The sequence below is a fragment of the Muscardinus avellanarius genome (genome assembly GCF_963383645.1).
Source record: "Muscardinus avellanarius genome assembly, chromosome: 17".
NCBI classification, from domain to species: Eukaryota; Metazoa; Chordata; class Mammalia; order Rodentia; family Gliridae; genus Muscardinus; species Muscardinus avellanarius.
The window spans coordinates 12,499,258-12,520,533 of NC_137803.1; the positions used below are offsets into that span (position 1 = coordinate 12,499,258).

General features: G+C 39.3%; 1 protein-coding gene across 1 annotated transcript in view; it reads right to left on the bottom strand.

The window, feature by feature from the left end:
* Positions 1 to 9,658: 9,658 nt before the first annotated feature.
* SERPINB2 (serpin family B member 2) overlaps positions 9,659 to 21,276 on the bottom strand; it is a gene marked incomplete at both ends in the record, with an annotated part of 40,410 nt that continues 28,792 nt past the window's right edge. The window contains 5 exons of the mRNA XM_080714670.1: positions 9,659 to 10,063; positions 12,268 to 12,423; positions 16,581 to 16,723; positions 18,934 to 19,051; positions 20,950 to 21,093. Coding sequence (XP_080570796.1) covers positions 9,659 to 10,063; positions 12,268 to 12,423; positions 16,581 to 16,723; positions 18,934 to 19,051; positions 20,950 to 21,093 — 966 coding nt within the window. The remainder of the gene's footprint in view (positions 10,064 to 12,267; positions 12,424 to 16,580; positions 16,724 to 18,933; positions 19,052 to 20,949; positions 21,094 to 21,276) is intronic.

The window sequence follows — 21,276 nt, forward strand, 5'->3', positions numbered from 1 at the left end:
GATGACAAGCCTGAAACAATGGATTTTAAACCAAAATTGTATAAATACAAGTTTACATGTCTCCTAGATTTTTACTGTATTGACAGTTTGGTCTGATGAGTAAATAAGTACACACAAAATACAATATATTTCTTTATGAATCCCTAAAATGTATATCATATACTTTTAATATTAAAGTAAAAAACTAAATAATGTTTTAAATATAACCCCATATTATAAAAAGAAAAAATGAGGACACATATGTAAATATTTGTAGCCAATGAAGGATGAAGGTATATGTAAAAATGAATGCATAAGTGTGGTTTTTTTTAGTACTGGGAATGGAACCCAGGGACATTCTACCTCCAAGCTACACCTCCAGCCCTATTTTTTAATCTTTATTTTGAAGCAGAGTCTCACTGAGTTGCAAAGGGCCTAACTAAGTAGCTGAGGCTGTCCACGAACTGTGATCGTCCTATCACAGATTCCCAAATGCTGGCATTTCAAGTGTGCACCACCACGCCCGGCTGTGTTTATTTCTTAGTGTGAAGAAGTTTTTATTATACCATTTAGTTTGTTGGGCGGGATTACACAAATTACTTCATAATTTGAAAATAACACATTATGATAAACTAAATCACAAAATCACATAAAGTACTTGAATATATTTATGACATTAAATAGATAAGTCCATGGCTGACCAGTGTTATTGAAGCTGAAACTCAGGAACCCCAAGTACCATAAAAAGGTGAGAGAAGTCACTGGGCTGGAAACAGGAGCCAGTGATCAGATGAGGTCCTCCAGCCCTGACCCTACCCACTTGAGACACCTGCAGTCACATCAGAGGATTTCTCTCAGGGAAAACACACAGGACCCAGACCACACAGGACCCAGACCAAGGACCTCCATCCCATGTTTTCTCAACACAACAGGATTGCAATGACTCACCACCACCCCCAGCTGGAATTCCCTGCCCATGAAAGAGGACTGCCAAGTCTTTTCTTCCTCCTCTGTCTTCCAGCCCCACTCCTCTGCCCACTCTCCAGGACTCTGCTGACGTCTCTTTTCCATTGGTTTCCTCCCCCTTAGTTTCCTGTTAACCACAAGTTACACTCGTGAACTCGGAATACGCCCATCCCATTGGCCCTAACAAAAATGTTACTTACCAGCTCATATCACATCAATCTTCAAACCACAATAGGTAGAAGATAAGGTTGAGTCATACTTTTGCCATCAGGCAGAATGTCTGATGATACAGAGTGCCAGCTCTGCCCCAATTTCTTAACTTCAAGATGTTAACTTTTCTGTAACTTCTTTTCCAAAAAGGACTAATAACCGAAGTGTGAGAAAAGAAACTAGCTAACTTGTCAACTTTGCCTAACACAACAAACCCAAATACCATCAAAATTTAACCCATCTTTACTTAGCTTTCAGAATACAGGTCTTGAAATATTCTGTTTACCATAAAACAAGGTAAGATCTGAAATGTCCCTTTTGATAATCTTTACAGGACTCCGTGATTTTAAAGTGCCAAGAAATGGTCAAACTCAAGAGACCAGAGGGCTGTGAACCTCTCCTCCATTCCTTCAAATGGTGCTGGGAGAGGTGAGGTTCACTGCTTTTGGGTCCCCAAACGGCAACTCCTTCTAGCTGGGGCCTGAGACCCCTCGAGCATTTTCCATACCTGCTCCCTGCAGAGTTGCCCGTGGTGGGGAAGTCCAGAGCTGCAGCTGTAGCTCCATCCTCCCAGGGCCACCTACTCTTCCTGGGTTACAAGCTTCAGGAGTTCTGGGCGTGGGTGTCCTGGGCATCACAGGCTGCACCCCCTCATGTAATTTGAGGTGGGTTTCAAGATTTCCACCTACATTTTGCTCCTACACAGCTGGGATGCTCTTTCTACCCTGACCTCCCAAACCCTGCTGTGTACCCACCTGTCTAACCAGAACCTTCATAAAATGCCAGGTGTGGTCATGTCCTCTCCCTAGGAAGCTCAGGCTCCAGTGAAGAGGATGAGACCCAGGGAGTCCCATAAGGGATGTGCTGGCCGCTTTCCCATGCTCCAGCGCTACACATACCTCAAATTCTCACCGTAACTGCCAGGAAGCCCAGTGGACCAGAAGAGCTGTCAGGATGGAGAGCTTAGAGCAGTGTTGGTGGAAATATTAGTGGGATGGGAAGGAGGAGTATGACAGGCAGGAAGGGGCGGGTCCTGACTACATAATAATTCCATGATGTCCAGACACGTCCCTGCTGTGCAGAACATTGCTGACTCTCAGGTGAATAACAGGAGGATCTTGCTCTCCTGGAGTTCTTTTTCAGGAAGCCAATATATTCTGCCCTCTAAACACAAGCCCCTGTGTCATCATTACTGAGAACTGGGACTAATGACTTTAGTGACAAGAAAGTGCCAGTTTCTGGTACTTCCCCATAGGCTACACATTGCAGAACATAAATTTAAAATGAACAGTCCTATGTAATTATCTCTTGGTACGCATCAGCCCCAAGGGTACTGACAGATTGTTAGGACAAATATGAAAATCCCATCTGCCATCTTGGAGTAGTTATGGTGGAGGTGGGAGGATGTGACCCAGATGTTTAAAATGAAAAGCTCAACTTGAGAAACCTGAAACTGTTCACTCTACCTCTTCCTCCTTATCCTCGGCGTATCTTCTCAACACTGCTCTATTGCTGTTTTCAGTTAGATTGTTCTCTGCTGTCAAGTCATCTTGGCATTATGGAATGTCCCACAGCATCACTGCTCTATCTCCCCGAAGCCGGTAGCTCGCCACTCCTTCAGCTGTGATGATCTTAATATAATTTTATTTGGCTACAGTCGAACATAGCAGAATGCTCAAGAGATCTCTCCCTTCTTAATGCCCCCTATTCTTATTGTGTCGTCTTCTCTCTTTTTATACCCATCAGCATTTGTTCCATATATTTAGGTGATACAGTGCTGTGTGCATACACATCTACAATTTTTATACCTTCTTGTTGTAGTGATGCCTTTATTATTATACCATGTCCTTTATTTTCTCAGACAGTTTTTAAGTTAAAGTCTGTTTTGTAGTACAGAAGTAAAGCTACTTCTGCTCTGTTTTAGATTTCTAGTTGCATAGAATGTGTTTTTTCATGCAGTGACTTTCTGTTTCTGCGTGTCTGTATATATGAAGTTAGTTTATTACAGTAGCACAGAGGTGGGTCTCAGTTTTTGTTTTGTTTCATTTTAATTCATTCAATGATTCTGTCTTTTAGCTACAAAATACAATCTATTTTTGGCAAATTATTTATTCCTCTCATACTCTCTTTCTGAGAATGGTTAAGCGTTTTTCTCTAGTACTATGTTTTGAATCCCTGCTTTTTATTTTTAGTGTACCTAGTATACATTTTTGTTTTGTGATCGCCATAAAGTTTACACTAAAACGTCTTATAAACATGCCAGGTTATCCTAAACCGAGAGCGACTTACTTTTATTCATACCCACAAAAAAAAAAAATAGAATTGAATTCAACACCATAGTTTCTCACATTTGTAATGATGTCAAAGTTTTTAACTTTTTATATTGTCTATACTTTGGTAGTTTGTTATAGTGACAATCCTTAATAGTTCTGAATTTAACCTTCATTTTAAGGATATAAATGGCTCCACACTGGAGTGTTCTGAGTTTGTTCCTTTTTTTGCCTACTTTTTATCAGTGTAACTTACACCTATAGGTATTTTATTCTTATATGTTAAGGACCTTAGTTTAGCATCTCTTATAGAACAGGTTTTTTGTGAAGAATTCCCCCAGCTTCTGTCTGAAAGAGTCATATCTCTGTGTCATTTCTGAAGGACAGCCTTGGGGGTACAGAATTCTGGGTTGGCAGTTTTTGTCCTTCAGCACTCTGAATATATTATCTCACTGTCTCCTGACTGGTAAAGTCTCCATTGTGAAGTGTGGTACCAGAAGAGTGGACAACTTCTGTACATCTTTTGTTTTTTGTTTTTTTTCTCTTGTTGCATTCAAAATCTTCTCCCTCTTTCTTTGCCTTTGAAAATTTCAGTGTATTTTTGAGGAGTAATGATATTTGGTTTGAATTTGATTATTTGATTGGTGATCTTTGATCTTCCAATTTGGATTAGGAATGTCCCTCAAAGGGACATTTATATATTAAATATATAAATATATATTTATATATTAAAGCTTGGCCCTAGATTCTCACTACTAAAAGGAGGGAGAAACTTTAAGAGGTAAGCCTGATGAAAAGACTTCAAATCACTGAAGGTGTGTCTTTAACAGAGACAGTGGGACCCTAACCCTTTTTTCATTTTTAGCCATGAGATGAGTAATTTTCTCTGTCACAAGCTCCTGCCGCGATGTATCATCCAGGCCCAAAGCAACTGGACCAACCAATCATAGATCTGAATCTCTAAAACTAAGCCAACATAAACCCTTCCTTTATGTAAGTTGATTGTCTTGGATATTTATTACAGTGATGGGTGACTGACTAACGTGCTATACCTAGATGCTTCTATCTTTCTTAAGGTTCAAATTTTTTGTATTATTTTGTTTATAAACTTGCTACATTTATTTAACTTTTGCATCCCATCTGACCTCCAATAGGTTTACTCTTTCTGTTTTGTCTCAGGTATCCCATATATTATATCTACCTTTCTGCACTCTTTCTTCTCCTCTCCTCACTGTGTATCTTTAATGAGCCTGTTTGAGCTCACGTGGTCAACTCTGCTCTTGAGGCTGCAACCGTGTTTCTAAGCTGATTCGCTCAAATTTTCGGTTTCAGAATCGTTGCTTGATTTTTTGAAAGCATTGTGATCTCCTTACCAAATTTCTTTAATAAATATCTAAAAATCACTTTTCTGGGTTCTCTTGGAGTTTTGCTACATTTCCTTCAAACAGCCATTTAAACCCTTGGCCTGAAAGGCCTCCCGTCTCAGTGTGATGGGGATCAGTCATTGGTCTCTTCTTTGCTGAAGTCATGGTTTGCTGGAGATTGAACCCAGGGTCATTCCACCTATGAGCTATAACCACCACCCATTTTTATTTCTTTTTTACTTTTTAGCTTTTTATATTTGTATTGGTACATTGTAGTCATACATCTTAATGTGGTACAGGATGGTGGAGGCACACATGCACACATCACTCATTTAGCCCTTCCCCAATTCCCACCCCATTCCCTCCTCCCTCCACCCTTCTCATGTTTAGCTTACTGATTGACTTTGATATGTTTGTGAATGTGTGTCATGTATATTATGGAATTTCCCTCCTCCTCCCCATCACCCTCAGTTAGGTCACCTTATTGCTCATCTATATGGTCTCACTAAGTTTCTGAGAGTTTGGATATGTTGTTGAGGCTGGTCTGAAACCTGCAATTCTCCAGTCTCAGTCTCCCCAGTATTGGGATTACAGGTATTTGCCACCTCACCCGACACATTTATTCTGGTCCTCACCACACAGCTTACTTTATACCTGTCTGTCCAAGGTTTTATCTGTCTAGCTGTGCTGAATGTGGGATCCCCTTAGCTCTAGTCAGTACCTCTTGCTGTGCACAAGGTGGCGACGAAAGCTCAGGTTGCTGCCGGTCCTGCAAAATTTTTACATTTGGCAAGTTATTGAAGTTAAATGGCCTTTAAGGGGCCTGCAAGGGTGCACCCAGCTTATGGGAAGGCTAGCATGAGATTCCTTCACTGATTGACTTTGATATGTTTGTGAATGTGTGTCATGTATATTATGGAATTTCCCTCCTCCTCCCCATCACCCTCAGTTAGGTCACCTTATTGCTCATCTATATGGTCTCACTAAGTTTCTGAGAGTTTGGATATGTTGTTGAGGCTGGTCTGAAACCTGCAATTCTCCAGTCTCAGTCTCCCCAGTATTGGGATTACAGGTATTTGCCACCTCACCCGACACATTTATTCTGGTCCTCACCACACAGCTTACTTTATACCTGTCTGTCCAAGGTTTTATCTGTCTAGCTGTGCTGAATGTGGGATCCCCTTAGCTCTAGTCAGTACCTCTTGCTGTGCACAAGGTGGCGACGAAAGCTCAGGTTGCTGCCGGTCCTGCAAAATTTTTACATTTGGCAAGTTATTGAAGTTAAATGGCCTTTAAGGGGCCTGCAAGGGTGCACCCAGCTTATGGGAAGGCTAGCATGAGATTCCTTCACTGAGAACCACTGGAGTGTCTCTTGCAACATGACTGGTTATTATGAAACCTCTCAGATCAGGGGCTTCCCCTGTGGATTGGGAGATTCAACAGAGTTCCAGGAAACCCTTATCCCCACCCCACTTTTTCTCTTTAATTATCTCCAGAACATTCATTCTTACAAGCACTGTCCAGTTTTCCCAAGATCTGGAGCGGGAATCCACAATGATTCCACATCTTCCAGTCTAGAAAATGTGCAACTAAGCGTCCTGGGGGACATCTCAGAACGTCTCCATCAGCTGGAGGAGGGGCCCCCTCCAGAGGCACACCTTCTTCTTACCCTCAGCTAGAGGCTTTCATCTGCTCTGAGACCTAAGGGATGGTATCAGCCTTTGTTTTGAGATAATTTTTTAATTTTTTTATTGGTGCATTGTAGTCATAAATCTTAATAGAATACAAGATAGTAGAGGCATACATGCATACATTACTCAAATAGCCCTCGGGTGGTAATGTTGGCACTGAATAGCTGAAATTGATTTTCTTGGGTGAAGGGGAAGCCTAGTTTCTTCTACTCCTCCATCCTGGTGATATCATGCCTTCCCTTTTGTGTGTGTGTGTGTGTGTGTGTGTGTGTGTGTGTGTGTGTGTGTGGTTCTGGGGATGGAACCCAGGGGCATTCGATGTCCAAGCTATACCCCCTGCCCTATTTTGTATTTTTTATTTTGAAACAGGGTCTCACTGAGTTGCAAAGGGCCTCACTAAGTAGCTGAGGCTGTCTGTGAACCTCTACCTCCAGTCTCAGCCTCCTGAATGCTGGGATTATGAGCGTGCGCCACCACGCCGGGCTTATGCCTTCACTTTTTAAAGCTAGTTTTAATTCAGCTAATATGCCTTTCCCATTCGGCTTCATGCTCCACACATTGGATAGTTCTCATGAATTATATCATTAAATGTAAGAGCCAGACATGTCAATGTAATAAAATCAAGCAATGCAAGGTTACAGAAAGAGTGATATAATTTCTCCACCACACACCTTGCAATACGTTAAAATATTATGCGTGGAAATTTCTATATTATATAGAACTAGGCATAATATCTATCAAATATTTTTTTTCAAAATAAATAAAGAATCCAATATAGAAACTGAGATTCCCTTCTGACATTACCCTAAAATAGTTTTAGTTTTGCTTGGAAACAAAGTTAATTACTATGATTATTACCCATTGTTTTTGAAGTTTGTGACCTTTTCAAAAAGATGGGCTATGCACATTTGTACTGGGGTGGGGGTGGGACAAAGAACAAGTAATATAAGCAATTTTTTTCTTTAAGCCCCTTCATTTAAAAAGAAACACACACACACATGCACAAACACAGACATAACCTCCAAGGATATTATAATTTATTTTGTCATCATTGCTTCCACACTAGCATGTGAGTTTCACAATGCCAGGAGGTCAGGGACCAGCGCCTGGTTTTGTTCAGCAGCTGTTCAGTAAACACTTTTGAGTTCATGGTCACCTGAGTGAATCTGAAGTTTCTTGGTCTAATCTTTTCCAATTTTTGTTTTTTGTTTGGAAACAATTGTGTTTATTATTTTCTGGTTCTCAACTTCTGAAAGTAGTGATGGATTCCTTTTAGTCTGGCTCGATTTACAAGCTCTTAATGAATGTGTTGTCTACTTCTTCAGTTTACATATGGCAAGATATTCCAGTGAAATGGGCCTGAAGGGGACCACAAGGGTGCACCCAGCTTGTGAAAGGCTAGCATGGGATTCCTTCCCGGAGGACCAGTGGAGTGTCTCTTGAAACATGACTGGTTATTATGAAACCTCCCAGATTAGGGCCTTCCCTTGGCGAATTGGGAAAGTCAACAGAATTCCAGGAAACCATTATTTCCACCCCACTTTTTGTCTTTAACTGGCTTCAGAACATTCATCCTTATAAGCACTGTCCAGGTTTCTCATGAGCTAGAGTGGAAAGTTTCATAATATATACTTAAGGACTTTAAATGTACTAATCACAAATGAAAGGGATTTCTTTCATTGCTACTAAATGTAGAATATTATAGATAGAAGCAAAATGTTTTGTACAGATAGACAATTTCACATAAAGTTTTCTCTCATTAGTGCCAAGGTGCAGAACCATTTATCCAATAACACAGGGCAAAACTTTGACTGAAATAAGAGATTTTCCTGTACTAATTTGTATACTATCCATGTTATATCCAAACTTTTATTTTATTAGATGTTTATGAAAAAACCAATCGAAAATGAAGAAAAAATGTATCTCGGAATTAGAGTAACAGTTGATGAGACAGCCATTAGTATCTCTACCTTTGAGTATAATAGGGCCTAAAATAAAATTTAAAACATCCAATTTCCTGTATATTTTAATATCATTAAAATGGTCTTATAACTAACATAATATAATGAGAAACTTACTTTTCTACTTCATAAGAATTTTAAAAGTGGGAATGTGAATATGGCTAAATTTTTACATGTAAAATTATTTTAATAAAATATTTATTTCAGGATAATTTTTGGATTCACAGGACTAATTACAAAGATAATACAAAGAATTACTACATATCCCTTACACAATATCTCCTAATGTGAATATCTTATATTTTCCTAGTACATTTTTCAAAACAAAGACACCAAGACTAGCACACTACTAAGAAAACTAATGATTTTATTTGGAATTCACTAGCTTTCCCGGTAAAGTCAATGTAAATATTTTTAAAATAGCAGAAAGGAGAAGTTAATTTTACAGTGGCATTTTATGAACCATCAAATTATATCCCTTAAAATTTCTTATTTATCAATATATTTCATTTACAAATATTTTTCTACACTATCCGACAAATGTAAAATATGTGACAATTACATAATGATTAAGTAGCTCAAAAAGTTTTAGGGCATTCAATTGAATAACAGTATTTTGCAATGCAAATAAAAGGCACATTAAAACAAAACAAATAAGGTGACCTGAGGGGGCTGGTGAGGCAGAGAGAAATCCCCTAATGTACATGATGTACATTCACAAACATATCAAAGTCTAACGCTAAGCCAAACATGAGAAGGAGGGAGGGGGAGAAAATGGGGTGGGAAATGGAGAAGGGCTGAATGAGTGATGTGTGCATGTGTGCCTCCACCGTCTTGTACCCCATTAAGATGTATGACTACAACGCACCATTTTTTTAATGTGACTTAAAATGCTGTTAACATGGTAAAAAAAATTAAAAATTATTCTCTCTAGCTATACAGACTTAGTAGGATCACCAGAATTCATCATCTCAAGGTTTATTTACTAATAATATTCAAAAGTGTAAAGGCTGTGGCTCTAAGGATGCTGCTCAGTGTTAGAGTACTTGCTAGCACGTGCAAAGCCCTGGGCTCTCCCCCTAATACTGCAAAAAATAAAAATAAAAATAAGAGATCTAGGCTACAACTTGTTTTTGTGAGAGCTATGTTCTTCCGTCTTATAGTGCATTTTGGGTAAGGTAAGGTGATCTTGTGAGATGAGAGAGAGACAAATGGTTTTAGGGGGAGCAGAATCTTCCATAAAAGAGGATGGTGTTGGTTCTGTTGTGTCTGATGAAGAAGAGGAATGGGTGATTTGCATTGAACTCAATGGAGGGAAGTTTAGTTCGAACCCCCACCTCACTCCCAGTGCCAGCTGCGGCCTCTGTACCTTGTTCATTTATTTCCAAAAATGCCTTGTGGAAAACATTGGACAGGGAGAGGTTTCTGTCCAAAGACATTCCCGAGAAATCAGCTTTCCCCGGGATAAAGGCGTCGCTCATCCCCATGCTGCTCAGGGTCGACTTGAGGTCATAACTCTGCTGCAGCTTGAATTTTGGCAGGTGCAGCTGCACCTCATACAGCTCCATCATGTCTTCACTGGTCCAGGCACTCAGCTTCTCGTAAGTGATGACCTTGTCCAGCTGCAGGATTGGAACCAACGAAGAGTCAACAAAGCCAATAGGGAAATTGAGTGGCCAGACCTCTAGGGATCTCGTAGATGAATCAACACTAATTCCTTTAACCACTTTCCAAATGTATCTAGCAAAACACATGCATCTGGACTTCCTTTGGTTTGTGAAGAGACCTTTCCTGCAGAATCTTTGGTTTAAGAGAGAAGTATTTTCTAAGACAGGATGTAAGACATCAACCAGCTACTCAAATACAGCAATAGAAACAAACACTTAAATGTTGTCTGCATAATAGCACATATTCTAGTGCAAGTTGGAAATCAGGGCACAAGATATTCGTTTTCTCAACAAGGGAGTCGGTTCTTTGAAAACAGTATCTAGAGCAAAACAACATTTCTGTATTCTAAATTCACAATACTGTCAAATTAATAACTATAAGCTATAAGCTAGGCCATGAAAAGAAAGAAAAGGAAAGAAGGGGAAACCGCCAAATCTTAGACATAATTTTAATAGTAAATATGAGGGTGTTTTTCTCCCCCTTATATTTTTAATTTTTACATAATCAATATATGCATATGTCTGTGTGTAGACACATATTAATGCATATATTTACATGTGAATATGTTTTGTATTTCAATGACATGTTTGTTTTAAATGTGCATACTTTTGCTACTTTGATAATTGTCTATACCGAAGGATGGGCTGCTAATGACACATTTGTGAATGATATAAATTAATAACATGGCAGCATCTTCAGCTTGGGACCCTGTACTCCTAAGAAGAGTGCTTTATCTTAGGCTGTGACTCTAAAGGCTTTGGGCCCACATTGGTATCATTTTATCATCTTTACGAGTTTTACAAATATTATCAAACAATTTGGAAATATTTTCTATATACTAGTAGGGCTATGGAAACTTACAGTTATCAAGAATCTGGCACATGTGAAAAATTAGACACTGTGCAAAGAAAGGCAGGTCCTCTATTTCACAAGAAACTAATGCAATTTCTCAAAAATGTAGTCTGGCCAAAATTATGTCAGACTTAATAGACATATGGCTGATAAACAGCTCAAATGACACTTAATGATGTCACTGATACAGGAATTTTTCTGCTAAGTTATTGAGTTGATAAAAATGTATTTTTAAGAAATTGTGGATTATAGTACACACATAAATATGTTGGCATATATACATGTACATATCAATGCAAGGGATTAGAAAAGATAATCTTGGGCTGGGGGGTACAGTTCAGTGGTGGTAGAGTGCTGTACTACCATACATATATGCATAAGGCCCTGAGTTCTAGCCTCAGCACTGCAAAATGAATAAGTAGGTAAATAAATAAATGAATAGATCAATCTTGAATTACATAGATTCCACAAAAGGAAGAAGACCTAGAGCAACTGAAAGAATCTTATGAGCAGTCCACACAGTTTTGTGACTAACAAATAATTTTCATATTTATGGTACATGTGCCTGTTTCTGTGTAGGGGCACTTATAAATTACTTATGGTCTTTGAGGAATAATAATATTAACTTTACTGACTTTGGTAAAGTTTAAATGATGCTCTGAAGGTAATGTTATGAGGTCTCAAGGTGTGTTGGCTGACTGCCATCCTTTATAGGAATTAAAAAACTATAGATGAGCAAATAAGGAGACCCAACCAAGGAAAATGGGAGGGGGGAAGAGGGAAATTCCCTAATATACATGATATACATTCACAAACATATCAAATCAATCACCAAGCCAAACATGAGGAGGAGGGAGGGGGAGGGACGGGTGGGAATTGGGAAAGGGTTGAGTGATATGTGTATGTATGCCTCTACCATCTTGTACTCTAATATACCAATTACAAAAAAAGAAACATAGAGGCTGGTCATGGTAGAACACACTTGTAATCCCTGTACTTGGGAGACTGAGACAGGACTGCAACTGAGGTCAGCCTCAGCAATGTAGCAAGACACTCAGAAACCTAGTAAGATCCTGTTTCAAAAAACAAAATATACAGAGAGGGTGGTGGTGTAGCTCAGAGGTAGAATGCCCCTAATTTCAATCTCAAAGAAAGAAAGAAGGGATGAGAAATGGAGGAGAGAAGAAAAGAAAAGAGAAAAGGCTGTGTTTTTATGTTTTTTTTTTTTTTTTTTTTTTTCCCAGTAAGACACAGAGGTAAACACAGGTGCCATCTTCTCATGAAACAGACCACTTGCTGCATTTACCTGCTCCAGTCCACAGTCCTCTTCGGGCAGCAGGACAAGCAGGCTGAGGTCACCACTCTCATAGTAGAGCTCAAGTGCTAATGCCTGTGGGTTTTCGATGTGAGAAATCCGAAGTTTCTCTTTCATAAACATCATTTGCACTGGTTTGCTTGTAGTCTATAGAAAAACAGGTAGCAAAGTCAAAGATAGTCCATCAAATTCTTAATTTATGTGTGTGTGTGTGTATGTGTGTGTGTGTGTGTGTGTGTGTGTGTTACTGGGGATTGAACCCAGAAGCAGTCTACTTCTGAGCTACAACTCCAGCCCTATTTTATTTTTTTTTTATTTTTGAAACAGGATCTCACTAAGTTAATGAGTCTCACTACTTCCTGAGGCTGTTCTCGAACCTATGATCTTTCTGTCTCAGCCTCACAAGGACTGTGATTACAAGCATGCATGACCACACCTGGCTACCAAATGATTAATTATTAATCATCCCTGCTTCCCGGTTGTCTGGGGAACTGGTGAAACTAATGAACCTCTGATAAATGCTGGACAGAATTATACAGAACTTGCTTTCTAGAAAGTCTACTGAATAATATTCCCAATAGGAAATATATGACCTACTCTCTCTAATGCTGTTGCTACAAATTATAGCAAGATCTACTAAACATTTAAAAGAATATCAAACAAGCCGGGCATAGTGGCGCACACTTGTAATCCCAGCAGTCGGGAGGCTGAGACCTGAGGATCATGGTTCGCGGACAGCCTCAGCTACTTAGTGAGGCCCTCTGCAACTCAGTGAGACCAGGTTTCAAAATAAAGAATAAAAAATAGGGTAGGGGGTATAGCTCGGAGGTCAAATGCACCTGGGTTCCATCTCCAGACCTAAAAAAAAAAAAGAATGCATAACATTATGCAAACTATTTAAATGTCAATTATTCTGAAGCTGAATAAGGTATATTTTACATACAGATTTTTGAGAAAGTAGCATAAAAACTGAAACTCACTAATAGAACGAAAGGTAAGCAATAGACTAAGAACAAGTATTTGTAAAACATAGATCCAATGAAAGGCCGGTGTTAAAAACTACAAAGAATTCATAAAACTCAATGTTAGTAAAATAGACAATGCAATTTTAAAAACGAACACCTCACCAAGGAAGATATCCAGTTTATGAAAAATGCCCAATTATATCTCATTAGAGAACTGAAAACTGAATCCACATGTTGCAATGACAAAACTCCACAACCCTGACTTCATCATGTGCTGACAAAGAAAAGGGGTAACGAGCGCTGTCATTCATTGCTGGTGGGACTGTAAAATGGTACAGCCACTTTGGAAGACAACTTGGTCGTGCTTTACTAAGCTAAACATTCTCCTAGCATGCAATCAGCAATCTGCTTCCAGGTCTTTACCCAAATGTGCTAAAAGGCTTTGTCCACACAAAAGTCTATTGCAACTTTATTCATTATTACCAAAACCTGGAAGGAAATAAGCTGTGTTTCAACAAGCGAAAGGACAAACTGTGGTGTGTCTGTACAATAATGTTATTTAGCAATAAAACAAAACTATCTGTAAAGCTGAAAACACACATGGCAGAACTTTAAATGCCTATCGCCACGGGAAATGAGCTGGCCTGTAAAGCTATGCACCGCACAACAGCAAAAGCAGAACTATTGAAACAAAAGATCAGTGTTTGCCAACGACATCAAAAAGAAATGTGCAGATGGAGCACGGGACAATGGTGGTTACATAACGTGATGCACCTGTTATAAGTAGAGAACAACACCAAGAATAAACAGGAGATTAACTACAGAGTTCATAATAAAGTACCAATATTAGGTAACCAGCTACCGCAAATGACATGTACCACACTAACATAAGATGTTAATAACAGGGAAAACTTAATTTGTTCTCAAGGGTAGACACATGGAGACTCTGTGCTTCCTGCACGTTTTTTCTAAAGATTTAAAAATGCTCATAAAATAAAGTATTTAAAAATAAACCCAAGAGCTGAACAAAACCAAAACCAATCTTCTGCAGTGTAGATGTTGTACACATGTTATGTATCCATTCTGCAGGGAGCTGAGGTCAATCAAAGGCCCCACCTTTTGCCAAAGTGGTGGCTGTACAGCGAGAGCCACTGATTGGCAGAATAAAGTGCCTGGTTCCAGGATAGGTGTAAGAATGGCACCAGAGTCCTCTTGGGATCATACTGTCAGAGCTCACAGCCACGACTTTCTGTGTCTACTAGGGTTGTGTAGCTAGAAGGCTGAATAGGGATGGAAAATAATGAGAGTGACACCCAGAGGCAGGATGCAGGAAGGGGGGGGAAAGAGAGAGAGAGAGAGAGAGAGAGAGAGAGAGAGAGAGAGAGAGAGAGAGAGAGAGAGAGAGAGAGAGAGAGAGAGAAGGAGAGAGAGATTCCAGGAGCATGCACTTGCTGAGATTATGTGAGACTATATAGATGCTACTCACTGCTGACTTCCCCAGTTCCTTTCAGCTACGTTAATGTTAATTCCCTTTTTGGTGGAGCTAGTCTGAAACACGTTTTTTTAATCATTTGCAGCTGAAATTTCTCAGTGAATATACTAGCCAGGCAATGATCCAGCTAAGTTCACATTTGCCTACCTACCACATTACATTTCTGGTCACTTCCCCATCCTTGTGCCACTGTTTGAGAGATACCCATTGCACATGTTCACACTGGTACAGCCACTGGTCCTCAGCAGCACTGCTATGTGATGAGACCCACTCCTGGACCAAACCCCCATAACAAACCTTGGCCAACCAGTTCCCTTCTTGGGGATGCAGATGGGGCTCTTCAGCCTTGTCTCTAGGACAAAGGAGGGTGTGGGTAGGAAACAGAGAAAGCCAGAATTAAGTCTGATAGAAGAATAATGGGAGAGATGACACTGAAAAGATAAAGAAAAAAATCCTGACAATATTTGAAGTCTTGTATTTACTCATATCCTAAGATCCAGACGCATTCCAACCTGTTATGATTTGGAATATCCCGCAGAGCCCATGTGTCCGAGACTTGGTCATCACACATTAGGGCTGTTGGAGGAAGGCAGGATCTCTAGGAGGTGGAACTTGGTAGAAAGACTTAGATCATTGAGGGTAAGCCATTGCAGGGGATACTGGGACCCCAGACACACAAACTCTCTCTCTCTCCCTCCCTCCCTCCTTTTTCTCTCTTCTCCTCTTTCTTCTCTCTCTGTCTCTCTTTCTCTTTCTCTCTCCTCTCTCTTCTCTATTTCTCTCTCTCCCTTTCTCTCTTCTCTGTCTCTCTTTCTCCCTCTCCTCTCTTTCTCTCTCCTCTCTGTCTCTTTATTCTATCTATCTCCCTCTTTTCTCCCCCCCCCCTCTCTCTCATTTCCTGGATGCTATGAGGTGAACGCTACCATTCATTTCTGCCACGATGCTCTGCCTTCTCACAGGCCCCAAGTGACAGGACCAAGTAACTGAGGACAGAAACCCCTGATACCACGAAGCACAACAAACCTCTCCTTCTTTTAAGTTGTGCATCTCCAGTATTTTGTCTCAGGGATATAAAGCTGACTAACAAACAGCCTTTAGAACTCATAAGATATATTTTAACTTTATATTTATCTCCCTTTTGTTTTAGGAACAAGTGTGCTGTGTACTGAGAGAGAAACCTTAATAAATGAAGTGAGATTTAACATTTTTATTGATTTTACTTATGGAAGAGTAAGAATTTGGTGTAAGGTATTACTGGCTTAGTAGAACAGGAACAGGAACTTCTAAATAGGAGTTTTAGGTTCTCCTCTGAACTGCTCCCAACTCAGACAGCCCTCCAGTCACTTGACTACCATGTATTTCTCAACTGGGTAATAAATATAAAACCCATCCAGCCTAGCTCGAATGGTTGTAGCAGGACTAAGTAATAATATATGTGAGTAGTTTGTATTCAGAGAAAAATAATGAAAGAATTTCTATGTGGGATAGAACCAAGAGATTGGATCTCAGCCATCCTTCCCTAATATGAACCATGGTTTAGGGGAATATAGAATCAGAAAGAAAAATGAATTTATAAAATAAAATAAGCCTGGGTGTGGTGACACATGCCTGTAATCCCAGTACCCGGGAAGCTGAGACAGGAGGATGGCAGGTTTGAAGAAAGCCCCAGCAACTGAGTGAGACCCTGTTTCAAAATAAGAAAAAATAAAATAAAATAGAGGATGGGGCTACAGCTTGGAGGTAGAATTCCCCAGGTTCAATCTGCAGTAATACAAAAAATAAAATATAATAGGATCCATGTTACAATGCCATGTTAGAATTCAAGCTGATCTTTAACAAGTTCCTACCTTGTTTATTCTGAATGTTTTTTCTATAGTGTTTTTCACTAAAAATTGATGTTCCCAGGTTCCTTTAAAGTAAAGGGCATTCACCAGAACCATCCTGGTCATAGAATCCACAGCATCTTCAGGTAGGAGATCCTGAATTTTACCTGCAAGAAAAAAAGGACAAGTTTAAAGGGGCTAGTGGAAATCTATGTATTTTATTTTATTGTTATTATTAATTATTATTACTATTATAATTTTGCAGTACCGGGGATGCAACCCAGGGACATTCTACCTTCAAGCTACATCCCCAGCCCTATATTTTACTATTTATTTTTGAAAAAGGGTCTCACTGTGTTGCAAAAGACCTCACTAAGTAGCTAAGGCTGTCTAAGAACCACGATCCTCCTGTCTCAGCCTCCCAAATGCTGGGATTAACAAGAGTGTGCCACCACACCCGGCTGAAACTTGGGTATTTTAATTGTGCAACCAGTCTTAGAATCTCCCTGGAGCCATAAAATTTTCCTTAAAAGTTTCATTTTTAGATTTTCGAGAAACAGAAATATACTATTCCTGTTCTAGAATATCTATGAGGGAATAGGAAAATGCTGGAGAGATAATATTAAAAAATAAGTTTACTTTTGAATTACTGAAACTTTCCTCCAGAATAAAGTTGGTTTGGACCTCTATTTTAAGGGGACAGATAAGCTCTCTTCTCTTTCACTTCCTTTGTGGCCACACACAGTGCACCGCCTGATTGTCATCTGAGAGATTGTATTCAGGCCAGTTCCTCCTTGCGCCAAATACGACTTTGTTCAATTCTGAAATCAGATTGTTCTAGCCACTGTTGAGTCATAGTTGACTGGTGGGCCCCTAATATATTCTGTCCAAACTTTCTACTAAAGCACCTTGCAGCATTTATAAACGTGCATCAAATCAGATATTATAGGTTTGTCATAAGAGCAGCATCTTTTATAACAGGAGGTAGAAAGAAGTGGATTGAGAAAAACCTTGAGGCCAACCCAGCTTCCGCATGAAATGGGCACTACTCAGAATGAAGGGCTACTTTTTTAAACTGTCAAAATACATACTTGGAGGAAATTTTAAGAATTTTAAATGAAAGCCTAAAGTTAAGATTATAGATGAGTTTTCTAGAAAATTTTAGTAAAAGAGAAAAAATTCAAAAGTTATTAAAAAGAAAACTAGGGGTAAAACAGAACAAAACATCAAAACAACAAAATTTAAAAACTGTTAGCTGGGCCTAGTGGTGCACACTTGGAATCCCAGTACTTGGCAGGTCGAGACAGGAAGATTGCAGGTTCAAGACCAGTCTCACCAACTTAATGAAATTTTCAGCAACCTAGTGAGAGACCTTGATTCAAAACAACAACATAAAAGGGTTCCGGGGGTATAACTCAGAGGTAGAATGCCTTTGGGTCAGTAACATATGCACACATACACACAAAAACTGTCAAGTGACAGCCAGTATATATCCCAGTCATTTAAACAGAAAAATTATTTTAAACCTTTAAGTTACTAATGGATCTCTATACTATGAAAGCCATTTCAAAGAATAAAATAAAAGTCCTCTGATTACTCTTCTCAAGATCACCTATTTCAGTATGAAAACACAAAATTTTCATCTACATATCACTCTCTTGTGATTATATACCCCAAACTCTCCAATACATTTAACAAATAAATCTAATACTATGCCAGTGAGTAACATATATTCGGACATTTGTGAATATAGTATATTACTGCTGTGGTCTGAATATTTATGCCCCTCCAATATTTGTATGTTAGAACCTAATACTTAATTTGATAATTTTGAGACTTAGTAAGGCCTGCGAGAAGTACTTAGGTCCTGAAGCAATGACCAGAAGTTAGACAGCTCCACCTTAGTGTCTTCAGAAGGACCCTGGCCCAACTGACACTTGACTTTGACATCCAGAGCTGAGAGAATCCATTTCTTAACCCATACTCTTAACACATGACATTATTTTGAAAAGTACTTAAGATCACATAGTGCATTTGATGCCACATTTTTATTATTAATTAGTAGTTTTTTTTAAAAAAAAAACTACAGACATTGCAGCATTTCATATCTGTTTATTTATTTTGCATTTTCCTGCTTTTTACCCTCTTTGGAATTAGTGGGCTCTGATAATTTTCTGGTCTACTCCCCTTGGCTTCTGTGTTTAAGATAAGAATCACTGGGAAAGCTGAAAATCTATAAATTATGAACATGAATAGTAATAAATGTTCTATTTGGAATGCATTCCATGATTCTACTTTATAAATATACCTGGCTACATGTTCAAGTAAATACACAATGCTTGAATAATCACTTCCAGACTCCTGGGTGACAGCTTACCTTCAGTCTGACTCTCAACCCATGAGTTGATCTCACTTCGGATTTGGTCAGAAGCTTCCACAAAGTTAACAGACTGTGGATCCACACCGAAATACATTTTCATGTCATCTAAATATTTCTGAAAGACACAGGTAAAATCCTCTTTTGTGGAGTTTTCTCCAGACTGAAAAATTAGATCTATTTAGATTCTTATAAAAACCTTGGAGATGGAATGTTGTAGATTCCCACCTGACCCTTCCCTTCTCTCTTTCCTCACTCTTGGTTCTAGTTCAAATCTAAGCATCTTCAAAACAACAAGCCATGCTGAACACCAAGTGTAGAATGAAGATCTGATGCCCACAGTCTGGGACTTACATCTCCTCCTGTTTTTATTCATACCTGGGAATGAGGGCAGAATGGAAGAAAAGACTACAAATCATGGTGGCCAAAAGATGTTGGTAGCTCAGCTTGGCTTTCTATGGCAAGGGTGGAATCACAGTAAGGCCCTTGGGTGTAGCAGCCACCTTCTGTGGACTCTAGACACTCAGGAACTTGGAAGGCACCTGAAGAAAGCTATATTCTGCCATGAAAAATGATTTCTAAGATGGCTAAAGGCTTCATCAAGCATTCCAAGAGAACCAGTCAGGCTGACGCCTTCTGACCCTTTGGTGTGCACCTCAGTGATAGTCATTTTACGTGAGCTGTAACTAGGGGTGCTACTATGGGGACATTTGCCTTGGTAATATATTTATTCTTGTGCACACATTGTGGTATTTCAGTTTTCTTACTTTATGGAGGGCTCATAGGAAATCCAAAGTGATTATTTAATTCTGCTTCAAGAAGTGGCTTAAAGATTCTGAAGTTCAAATTCTACAGAATGTATAATCTTGCAAAATGAAAACTGTAATATTCATGAGTCATGAGTTCCTGTCTTAACTGTACACTTGTAGACACATAAATAGATGTTATATGTTCATTCCTCCCTTGATTCTAAGTGCCACTGAGTGCAGCCTATGTGCCTACTTCTGAATCCAAAAGGAGCCCATGAGCCAACCATTAATGGAACTGTCATTAAGGCCCCATCCTTCTGCTTTTAAGTCTTTAGTAAGAACATCTCAAGTCCTGAAAATGGAGAAATAGTGCACTTTGCAACCATATGATAGTTTTATTTGACCTTAATCCTGTCCTATCCTCCTACTTGATCTCATTCCCATTTCCTTCTTTTATTTCCTGGATATCTGCTCTCTCTCTCTCTCTCTCTCTCTCTCTCTCTTCTCTCTCTCTGTTTTTGGTACTGGGGATTGAACCCAGGGACATTCTACCTGATCTATACCCAAGCCCTTTCTTATTTTAATTTTTTAAATTTGAAACACTAAGCTGCTGAGCATCTAGCTGGGTTGCTGAAGCTGGCCTCCAACCAGTAATTCTCCTGTCTCAGCCTCCCAGGCACTAGGATTACAGGTGCACATGCCACTATGCCTGAATCCTCCTACTGAGCGAGGAAAATGACTGACTGCACCACCCGCGGGGGACACTTCGAGTCTTAGCAGGATAAGGTTGTGGTCTGCATTGGTGAACTTTCAACCACTGGTGAAGGGGAAAAGTTGGCATCTTTTATGTTTCATGTTTCCAAGTCTCTAATGTTCTAATGTGAAAATGATCCCTACTGTCATCCTGCGTTAGCTCTGTTCTCAAGGACACAGGCTCTGGCCACAGTCCTATAACCAATACCACTCTTTGGTGCTTTAGATTCACCCTATATAATGACCCCCCCCCTTTTTTTTTTTTTGCTTTTGTTTCTTGTGAAATAAATGTTCCAGGGATTATATAGACCCCGTTCCTATATAACCATATATTCTGCACATAAAGATATAATTACTAGATAGAGGTTGAAACCTGTTATTGATTTCATTTACAGCTAGACACTTATTGACCAGGAAGTACTGAACACATCAGGACTGCCTCTAGGATTCCTAGAGAAATGTGTAGCCTATTGATTAATTTCCCATTGGCTTAAAATAAGACATCTGCACTTACCTTGATAAATGGATATGTCTTCTCTCCATATATCCTATTGGCTGTTTTAAGTGTGTAGGAATTGCTGGACTTCATGATTTCTCCAGTAAGTGTCTGGAAATCAGAGTGTATTCCCTCCAATTTATCCCTGCCTGACTTGAATTCCTTTAAAAAAGAAGGAATTTGTCAAAATAAATCCTGAACAAGAGCTGCACATGTGTGCTCAATCTATAGATAAATGAAATTATTTGGTGTACAGAAAAAAAATCTGAGAACAATTCTAAGATAGAGAAAAATGTTGCCTTTAATGTCATCAATACAGAACTTTTATGGTTAAGGGAGGTATAG